Below are 11,249 nucleotides of genomic sequence, written 5' to 3'. Positions count from 1 at the left end.
ATTTTATAAAAATATATATACATATATATAAATAAGTGTTATATTCACATGTTGTATATGGTTTTAAGCAGAACATTGACTTGAAAGCTATCTAAATAAAAGACACCAGATTACTAAAAAGAGAAAAAGAAAAAACATTAGGTTTCTTATTGGTATAGGATTTCTGATAGCAGCAGGTGAAGCTGGCACCCTATGAAGTACATGCTATTGGAATAAGATTCATCCACCACCCACCCTTCCTGCTGACACCACCTCACTGTGCACCGGGCCTTCTAAATGTGGGCTACTGCAAAGGTTACTACTGAGCTACTTATTTGCTTCCAGAAACCAATGACACTCTTGTTTGCCACATTTGAGGAATACCATTCCAGTGAGGATTCCCATTGTTTCTTCAAACGTAGCAGTAAATGATAGGAGAAGTGAGACTTTAAAAGCAAAGCTAAAAGTAAGATTGAGTGAAACAACCTAATCTTAGCTTTGATCTTATATTGTATTTTCTAAAAATATGCCATGATATTCCTCTGAACTTTGAAACAACTTATAACTTACAACAAAAAGCTTGCCTTTTCATCACTAGAGACCATTAAGCAGAGATTTATGTGAATATTTCCCGGGAATGATGGCCATGGGATTCTTGAATTTTAAGAAAGATTGGACCTGAAACATCTTGAGGCACTTTTAAGTCTCTGATATAGTTTCTGATGCAAATCATGTTTAAATGTATATATTTGATTAAATTTTTATTAACGATTCTTACAGATGGATACAGTGTATCTCCCATTAAACTTTTCATATAAAAATCCCTTAAACCATTTAGTACTATAGATAGCAGATTAAAAGAATAGTTCTTGTTTTTGGGTTAGGTACATGAGAAGAAACAATGGAAAAACTGTGCCATCCTTGGAGGACATTATGCTGAGTGAAATAAGTCAATCACAGAAGGAGAGATACTGTATTAGTTAATTACTGTAAAAAATCAAGGAAAGATTTATATACAGAAGGAAACTTTCTTTGTTGGTTATCAGGGGTAGCAAGGGAGAGGAAGGAGCTCTGGTAGCGTAGTGCCTAAGGCACTTGACTGCTAATCAGAAGGCTGGCAGTTCAAACCCATCAGCCACTCCTCGGAAGGAAGATGGGGCAATCTACTTCCATAGTGATACCGCCTCAGAAACCCAAGGAGGGGTCGCCATGAGTCGAGTCTGACTCGACAGCACATAGCAACAACAACAAGGGAGAGGAGGGAACACTGCAAAATACAATAATAAAAATAGAATAGAAAACTTGTTCCATCCTGAAGTGGCATTTAGGAAATAAGGAATTAAATTTTAAACCATCAAATACAAATTAAATGTAGGTGTTTACAAGCCTGCCTGTTTTGGCTGTTTTCCTAACATGTAGGCAGTCTTTAATTCTCATTAAGTGCAGTCACTGTGCATCATGCTGCAGTGAGGTCTGGCATTATGAACACTCTCTGAGCAGCACAGTCCTGAGGGAGGGGCCTGTCTCATCCAGGATAGCAAACTGAAGGCTTTCAGTCTTTAAAACTCAAGCAGCTCACAGAGACAAAGCTATTAAGGACAACTTTCCTGTTTTGTCTTCTTCTCCTATTCCCTCAAGTAACTCTGGACACTGATCCATTTCTATAATTTCAGTCAAATAGAAACAGTATATAAATAGAGCTTCCATTCTGAATTTCATTTCCATCAGAGAAATTAAGGAACAGTTGTTCTTCCTTTGAGACCCTTAAGCCCCATGAAGGGGCACCTGGACCAGAAACACAGCTAAAAGGAACACTACTGGGATGGCTATTGGCCTCTTGAACAAGCTTCTCGCCTGTCACCCCCCTAGAGCCCAGTCACAATGAGAATCTGAGCTGGTCAGAGACTGCTACTGCCAAACTAATGACCTCCAGACCTAATTCAGATGTTGCTGAGAATAGGACTGAGGAAAATGGAAGCACAACCAGTTAGGTGTGATCTGAAAGACCAAAGTTAAGGTTTTCCCCTTCCCTGAAAGCTCATGCTTATATAGAAAGAGCACCAGACTTTAAAGCAGACATGGGCAAAGAAAAAGAGCTGTAGTAGCTATCCTCAATTTTTTTTTTTTCAAGTCACAGCTATTAAATATTCTCATTCAAGCCTCATCAGTTTTATAATTTTTTTTTGTTGTTAAAAATAAATAAAAAGAATAAGATCAAGGTCACACCCATGTATTGCCATGTCATCAAAGATCCAACCCCAAATCACCCTAGTGATGTCCCTTCAAATAGTGATGCCCACAGAACTCTCAAATCCAGACTGCATATTATGGCTTGTTCAGGATACATCTACAGGCAAGACTCAAAACCTTGCCAAAAGGAAAAGAAATAAAATCTTTTATCAACTGGAGTTATACTCTGTCACAACTGATGATTAAGATTAATACAGTGATCCATTTTCTACAGAATCATGTTGATTACTGCTAAATAAAAAGATTATTTGTCAAAAATTTCTGAAGCAGCATACCTAGACAATACAATTTTAACTACAGTTAAGTCCTCAGGTTATGAATGTCCAACTTACACCCAACTCCTACTTGCTCTTTAATGTTACATAAATTTGCCTTCCCTTTGAAATGATCGAATCAACCCCTACTCTAAACAAATTTTCATCACAATCACCTTCAATTGCTGCAGGTGCAGCTTTTAAATCATTGAAAAGCCTTTGAGCCTTTTCTTGCAGTAAATTAAGGCTAAATATACCTGTATGTAAGTCTGCAGGTACCTGTTCAAACTTAGCTACACATTCAACTTAATGACATACTTAGGAACAGATCTTGTTTGTAACCCAGGAGCTGCCTATATTTAATGTTACAATTTATTTCCTTTTTACCATGGTAAATTCTTCCAAGGCTGTCTCATTCTTGGAACAATCTTCTAGCCATCTGACATACAGTCTTCCTATTCAAAGCTCACTGGCCCCCAAAGATCTCAAGTCCTAATTCCTGAACCTGTAAATGTTCTTTTACAAATCTGTAGGATCTTTGCAGATTTGATTCAGTTAAAGATCCTGAGATGGGGAGATTATCCTAAAATATATGAGTGGGACCAAATACCATATAACAAGTATCATTATAAGAGATACAAAAGGCAAAATTAGATACACAAAAGATGATATGAAGACACAGGCAGAAATTGAAGTGAGGAAGTCAGAAGCCAAGGGATGCTGGCAGCCACCAAGCTGAAGAGGCAAAGAATGGATTCTCTCCTAGAGCCTCTAGAGGGAACATGGCTTGGCAGACACCTTAATTTCAGGGCATTAATAGTGATTTTGAACTTCTGGTGTTTAGAACTATGAAAAAAATACATTTGTTGTATTAGTCCACAAAGTTTGTAGTAATTTGTTACAGTAGTCACAGGACATAATATACTCACTTTTTCTAAATTACTCAAACATGTTAAAAAAAAATTCCCATTATCCTGTTAATAAATATATGTACTTTATTGTTAAATATTTAAAATACATTTTAACTGTTGGTTGTCTCCATATAGCTCCTCTGTCCACTGTAGTCCCTATAGTTCTTTGCACAGAGATTGATTAATGTTGACAGAACGAATAAACAAAGTTAGAAAATAATGCCTCACCTTGCGATACCTATTTCTGGCCAAGTAACCTCGCAAGTAAGATTGAAGAACAATAGTAGCAGCTCGTTTAATCTTGTATCTCCTGTGGACCACATACATGCGCCAGTACTTCTGAATAATGGTTGCTGCCTTGGTTCTGCGCAGAAATGTAGCATAACTAGAAGGCAAATAGTGGTGATTCTCAGTAATTTGAAAAACCCAGGATTACATTTTATAGAGACTTAGAATGTTGTGTATGTAAATAAAAATTTATAACAAGCCCACTATCATTTGAGTTGACCCTCTCTCACAGTGACCCCATAGGACAGAGCAGAATTGCCCCATAGGGTTTCTAAGGTTATAAATTTTTATAGAAATAAACTTCTTCATCTTTCTCCTGTAGAGCAGCTGCTGGATTCAAACCCCCGATCTTCTGGTTAGCATCCCAATGCTTTAACCATCGCACTACCAGAGCTCCTAAATCAAAATTTATATTGACCTATATTTGCACAGTAATTTATACCTTCCCAAAGTACTTTTGCATTCATTATCTCATTTGAGTTTCTCTAGCTCTGAAAAGTTGGACATCCCATATTATCTGCATTTTACAATAAAGCAAGTAAAGCTCAGAAAGATTTATTCCTTGTAGAACAGTGATTTTTCTGTTATTCCAGGCTATGTCCCCTTTATATAGTATTTCTGATGTATACAGTAATCTCCAGCTTTCTTAGATCTCTCCATTATGCATGCACAATATTTTTTTGTGTGCATTGTGTTGTGCCAGTTGAACTTTAAAAAAATTTTTTATTGTAATTTGGGTGAAAGTTTACAGAGCAAATTCACTTTCCATACAGCAGCTCACACACACTTTGTCTCATGACACTGACTGTGATTTCCCACAATGCAACAGCTCCCCTTCCACTTTCTCCCCATAGTTACCTCTTCCCTGTGTCCTTCCCCCTCACACACTCCTGCCTCCTGAAATGTCTCCCTATGCATACACAACCCTTCTATTTTCCCATGATTGATCTCTCCAAGGAGTGTATCTACCTAATATAAATGTTCAGCTCATATGCCTGTCTTTTGTTTGGCTGGAAGCCATGTGAGTGGGTTCAATTCCAGACCTGAAGGGCAGCTAGGGGCCATAGTCTCAGTGGTTCCATTAGGCTCTATCAGACCAGCAAACCTAGTCTTTTTTTTTTTCCTTAATGACTTTGAGTTTTGTTCCACATTGTTCTCTCACTCTGTTCAGGATATCCTACATAGATCCCCCTCCGAGTGGCTGACAGTGGTAGATGGGCACCTAGTTTTTCTGGTCTCACAGTCATACAGGCTGAGGATCGCATGGTGTCATGTACAATATTTTTTCATTAATATATCTATTTGGTTATATATATTAATCATTAATTAATCTCTGATGTGCCTACATTTAAATTATCCTATTATGTAATCACAAGAAGTATAAGTCTATTCTGCACCTTCTTAGTTAATTGCTCCCCAAATCTCCTGTTTAATTTACACATATTTTCAAGTATAAAAAATAAAAGACACTGAGGTCAGGAGTAGGCAGTAATTTATCTTTTTTTTTTTTTTTTGAGGATGAATTAAAACCATTCCCAAGACTAAGTAAAATTTTATTCTAATTAACTGTTTTGTGAGACTTTAGGATCAAAAAGGATGAGGTGTTGCCTTCTCAGACAGTGTGACCTCTCAGAACTGTCCCAGGTTGGACAATAAATTATATGGGCAACGTAATCATAAGGGCTGTAAGCCAGAATGGACAAGTCCTCAGGAGACTTACCATCGAGCCTGGTAGCCTCGCACGTATCTTTGCACAGTAATGGCTGCCTTCCGCATGCGCAGGTACTTCTTCCGCAGCAGCCACCCCCGGATTGTCTTCTGGATTCGGATGCAGGCAGCCCTCAACTTGTCTGCCCTCAATTTTTCTAGATAGGCTACTTGACCAGCACGGAAAAAGATCTTGGTTTTACCAAATTGGTATTTATCCTTGTCCTATTGTTGGAGGAAATTGTATACTCAGAAGTAGAAATGATGATTATACATATAAAATTTTAAAAGAGAAAAAAAAAGACTAAAAGCAGAATCAGTGAAGGCATAAAGCTATTAGCTAAAACTTGGGCTACACTGCAATTAACTAATGGAGCCAGATTTTCGATCCTATTCAAGTTGAGCAAATAGATTTTAAGGAAAACTGAAATTGAAGAGTTATTTTCCAGAATTATTCTACCTGGAATTATTATATGAGGACAAACACTTGGTTCTGAGTTATAGGCAGTTATTATTGGCTTGTTTGTATTTTAAACATCTCAAGGAAATGGAGATGCTGACACTCTCTCTGACTGACCCAGGCTGTAAAGATTACATCAGACTGTATATTCCATGAGAAGGCTGAAGGACAAAAACAGCAACATGAAAAATAAGACAGAGGAAAAAAAAAAAGCAGCATACAAAATAAAAATAGGCAAAACAACAACAAAAGACCTTCTGCATTCATATTAAGAGTTAAGTTTCTCAACAGTTATATCTTGGGTTTATCAATAGTATTTTATAAAAAACTATAATGTGTTTAAATCCTTCTACAAATTTCAAAATTCCTTTTACAAAAACATAATCATTTACATTGTTCACTGCCACTGATTATAAGGAGGACTGAGCAGTAAGCACCAAAATGTGTGCTATATCTGGTCCAGTCCATCGTGATCCACCTTGTCTAGAAGTGTGCAAGTTATTAATCATTCCCATATGAAAAGAAGACTGGGATTTTCTTATAATAATCACTAGAATCTGAAATTCAAAGTGAAAGCAGACAAAATCACTTTATACTTTAAGCAGATATCTACTTCCTACATGAAACCAGAAAATCAGAAATCACCACATGTATCTAAAAAATCTAAAATTACTTCAATTAAATCAATAAAGTTTACATAGGAACCATAGCTGGAGATCTAAAACGAGCTAGAACGTGATTCACTATCTCCCTGTCCTTGTCCTTGCCCCACCTCATCCTCCCCCACTTTACTTACTCCACACCAACCCTGACCCATCTATCTTATAGCCTCGTCTGGCAAAATGCCCTACAAGTCAGTGATCTAGGTGGAATGGTCTGGGTGAGGAGTCCAGGCATAGGGCTGTCCCTACTTTCTGCTCTACAACCCTATCTGAACACATATTAGAAAGAAGTTGGGTAAACTCAAAAAACACCTTCTTTTAACAACACATTACTAAGAAAGTAGTTTCAGCTTTTTCAAAAGAAAAAACAGTTACCGAAGAAGTATTACATGTAATTAATTAATAGCTAGTAATCATGGTTAATTGCCTCAGATTAAGGTAATCAACTCAGATTAGTGTCAAACAAGTGAAAAAATAAAAAAATAAAAAAATCTTTTATGAATCTTAAATTTTCCATGACCTAGATTAGTGGTCCACAGACCAGCATTAGCATCACTGGGGAACTTGTTGCAAATGCAAATTACTAGGCCTTTCCCAAACAGACTGAATCAGAAATTCTGCACATGAGGACCAGCAATCTGTGTTTAACAAGCCCTCCAGGTGATTCTCATACACAATAAAATTTGAAAACTCCTTAGCATGGCATACAAGACTCTCTACAACACAACTTCTCTACTGTTCCAAACACAAATCTTTCACTCCAAAATCTACTTTACTGTTTTTTGAGTGAACCCTATGCTTTCCAACTTCTTTGCTTCTTTCTCCCTCCTAGAATATTCTCCTTCCACTTTTGTACAATCTTACCTGGTCATCAGGATTTGAATCAAAATACATGAGACTGTTCCTCCTTACTACAGCTGGATATGACCTTGTCTTCCTCTGATTTCTTGTCCTACTCATTCAGCATTTGATAGACTCTGAGGAATTCTGTATTTATCTTTCAAATGCATTCATTTTCAAGATAAGTCTGTGTTACCTGAGGACACGACTCATTTTTTTTCTTAATTGCACAGTATTTTTTTTAAGTACCAGGTAATTATTTATTCATAATGATCAAACTAGCAAGAAGAAAGTTTCTCAAGTCTGAGTCCAGGCCTCATAATACTTTTTGTTGATATAAGACCATCATCCTCTCTAGTCCTAGTATGCTAAACATAGTGAGCTTCAATCCCTAAGACAGTATACCCCAAACTTCCACTCTCCCTCCATAGATACCAATCAAGATTTGTGATATTTTACATGGAAGCCCAGGGCTTACACAGGTCAGAACCACAAGGTCTTTAGTTGATTATGACTCACAGCAACCCTACAGTTCAAAGTCGAACTGCCTATAGTTTCTAAGGTTGTAAATCTTTACAGAAGCAGAATGCCACTTCTTTCTCCCATAGAGTGGCTGGTGGGTGGGTTTGAATTGTCAACCTTTTGTTTAGCAGCCAAGTGTTTAACTCCTCTGCCACCAGAGCTCCTTGCTCAGGTAAACCCAACCAAACCAAATCCACTGCCATCAAGTTGATTCCAACTCATAGTGACCTAATAGGGCAGAGTAGACCTGCCCCATTTCTGCTGTGCATGGGGTCGCTATGAGTCGGAAACGACTTGACGGCACCTAACAACAACAACAGACCTGCCCCATAGAGTTTCCAAGGCTGTAAATCTTTATGTCTGCAGAGCAGCAGGTGGGTTCGAAATGCTGACTTTTTGGTTAGCAGCCCAATGTTTTAACCACAGCACCACCACAGCTCCAGATAAAAGTAACTGAAAATCCTTCCTACCAATATCAACTTCTCTAATACATTCTTGCATGTTTGTTTTCTGTCACTCAGCACATCTTTTTGCTTCATTAGGACACGGTAGCGGCTGAAAAATTCTTGGTAGGTCCACCTATAAAAAAAAACTCACATCAGCTTCTTTAAAGAACTACAGGAACCCTTCCACTAGGAAATCTTATATTTAAAAATGCCAGGCTTACCTTGAGGGGAAACCTGCTGCACTGATTCGAATGGTTTCCAGGACACCACATGCTCTCAATTGCTGCACTGCCCTCTTCTCATCAAACCTATATATAAAAATGAAAATCACTGATACATGAAGAAGGCTGGCTATAGCCACAGATTACTCTCCTCTGTCCAGATATTAAATTCTTATGGAGGAAGTCAAAGGGACAAATTAGAAAAGAAAGTATTCAAAACTTAGAGCAGCATGTGATTTAATATTCCATGTGAGAATGGGGAGCAGACAATGGGTAATGAAAATAGGTAATACCTGTGAGCATATTTTTAAAAATTAAATTATTCTGTATTTTGCCAGTATTTGTTACATGGTATGGCCTGACTAGGCATTCTCAGATTTATTCAATATACTATATATAACTCCACTAGGATAAAAACTGACTAGCCCTGGAGACTTCTCTAACATGAAGAACAGACTAACATGAAAGCAAATACATACTTGTACATTGGTGTTCATTACAGCACTATTCACAACAATCAAAAGGTGGAAAATATCTAAATGCCCATCTACAGATAAATGAAAAAATGAAATGTGGTGCATATATACAATGGAATACAACTTAGCTAGTAAGAGAAATGAAGTTTAAAACATGCTAAAGTATGAAAAGAGGCTGAAGAGATTATGCTTAGTGAAATAAGTCAGTCACAAAGGACAAATATTGTATGATCTCATTTATATAAAAAGACAAGAACAGACAACTGTTAGAGCTCAAAGATTATTATTGGTTACCAGGAGTGGAAAGGAGGGGGAAATGTAGTTACTCCATGTGGAATACTGAGTTTTCGTTAATGGTAATAGAAAAATCACATTGATCAAAGGTAGGATTACACAGCCAATTACTGTAATTACTGCCAATAAGTGTACACCTATAAAAGGTTGAATTGGCAAAAGCTGTGTGCTAGATATATTTACAATAATGGGGGGAAAAGAGTAGCTGCTGAGTCTGCTTACGTACAGCTAAACACCTCGTGGGATTTGGCTCCTAGGTTTAGCATAATGGTTTCATGAGACATCTCAGCTAACTGGTCTAATAACATGTTTAGTGCTTCTGTTCTACGTCCTAGTTCATGAGAGAAAGTGTACGTGAACTGCTGTATGGAAAGTGAATTTGCTTTGTAAATTTTCACCCAAATCACAAATAAAGAAAAAACCTGAATATAAGACTTCAAAGGGCAGCTGAAGAAGACAAAGTAAGTATTATAATGAAATGTGCAAAAGACCTGGAGTTAGAAAACCAAAAGGGAAGAATGTGCTCAGCATTTCCCAACCTGAAAAAACTGAAGAAAAAATTCAAGCTGCGAGTTGCAATATTAAAGGATTCTATGGCACTTAGACTTCTTTCTTCATTACTTTGGTCCTTGGTCATATACCACTTCCTGAAAAGGCTGAAGATGGACCAGTTCTTTTTGGTACAGTGACTGTGTATTCCTTCCATTTTCTTTGGAGACTTTCTGTGTTGTTCACCATTTTGTCCATGGTTGGCAGGAAACCCAATGGAGGTCTCTGTGAGTTGGAATCAACTCGATGGCAGTGGGTTTGGTTTGTTTATGGGCAAAGTGTTGAACAAGACAGAAAGTCTCAAAAGAATATGAAAGGAATACACAGTCACTGTACCAAAAAGAACTGGTCCATCTTCAACCATTTCAGGAGGTAGCTAGCATATGACCAAGAACCAGAATAATGAAGAAAGAAGTCCAAGCTGCACTGAACACATGGGCAAAAAACAAGGCTCCAGGAATCGATGGAATACCCACTGAGATGTTTCAACAAATGGATGCAGCACTGGAGGTGATCACTCACCTATGCCAAGAAATTTAGAAGACAGCTACCTGGCCAACCACTGCAAAAGATTCATATTCATGCCCATTTCAATGAAAGGTGATCCAACTAAATGCAGATATTATCAAACTATCATTAAATTAATAGGAAGTAAAACTTTGCTAATGATAATTCAAAAATGGTTGCAGCAGTGCATCATGGGATAATTGCCAGAAATTCAAGCTGGATTCAGAAGACGGCATAGAACTATTGCTGATATCAGATGGATCTTGGCTCAAAGCAAAGAAAACTATAAAGATGTTTTCCCATTTTTTTTTTTTTACTATGCAAAAGCATTTGACAGTGTGGATCATAACAAATTATGCATAACATTGCAAAGAATGGGACTTCCAGAACACTTAATTGTGTTCATGAGGAACCTATACATAGACCAAGAAGCAGTTGTTTGAACAGAACAAGGAGATACTGTGTGGCTTAAAATCAGGAAAGATATATGTCAGGGTTGTATCCTTTCACCATAGTATTCAATCTGTATGCTGACCAAATAATCCGAAGCTAGAGTATATGGAGAAGAACATGACATCAAGATTGGTGGAAGCCTCAGTAACAACTTGTGTTGTGCAGATGACATAACCTTGCTTGCTGAAAGCAAAGAAGACCTGAAGTACTTATTCATGAAGATAAAAGACTTTAGCATGGCTTATATCTTAACAGGGAGCTCTGGTAGCATAGTGGCTAAGGCACTTGACTGCTAACCAGAAGGCTGGTGGTTCAAATCCACCAGCCACTCCTCGGAAGGAGGATGGGGCAATCTACTTCCGTAGTGATACTGCCTCGGAAACCCAAGGAGGGGTCGCTATGAGTCGGGTCCGACTGGACGGCACATAAC

General features: G+C 37.7%; 1 protein-coding gene across 1 annotated transcript in view; it reads right to left on the bottom strand.

Annotated features, from left to right (window-relative positions):
- Positions 1–11,249, bottom strand: part of MYO5A (myosin VA) — a 194,827-nt gene that overhangs the window by 79,672 nt on the left and 103,906 nt on the right. The window contains exons 17-20 of the mRNA XM_042783688.1: positions 8,541–8,627; positions 8,344–8,452; positions 5,403–5,614; positions 3,623–3,779 (exon numbers count right to left, since the gene is read on the bottom strand). Coding sequence (XP_042639622.1) covers positions 3,623–3,779; positions 5,403–5,614; positions 8,344–8,452; positions 8,541–8,627 — 565 coding nt within the window. The remainder of the gene's footprint in view (positions 1–3,622; positions 3,780–5,402; positions 5,615–8,343; positions 8,453–8,540; positions 8,628–11,249) is intronic.

Source organism: Orycteropus afer, unplaced genomic scaffold, assembly GCF_000298275.1.
Source record: "Orycteropus afer afer isolate SDZICR_OR568_19922 unplaced genomic scaffold, OryAfe1.0 scaffold00026, whole genome shotgun sequence".
In the NCBI taxonomy this organism is placed as follows: Eukaryota; Metazoa; Chordata; class Mammalia; order Tubulidentata; family Orycteropodidae; genus Orycteropus; species Orycteropus afer.
This window is presented reverse-complemented; position numbering and strand designations above follow the sequence as displayed.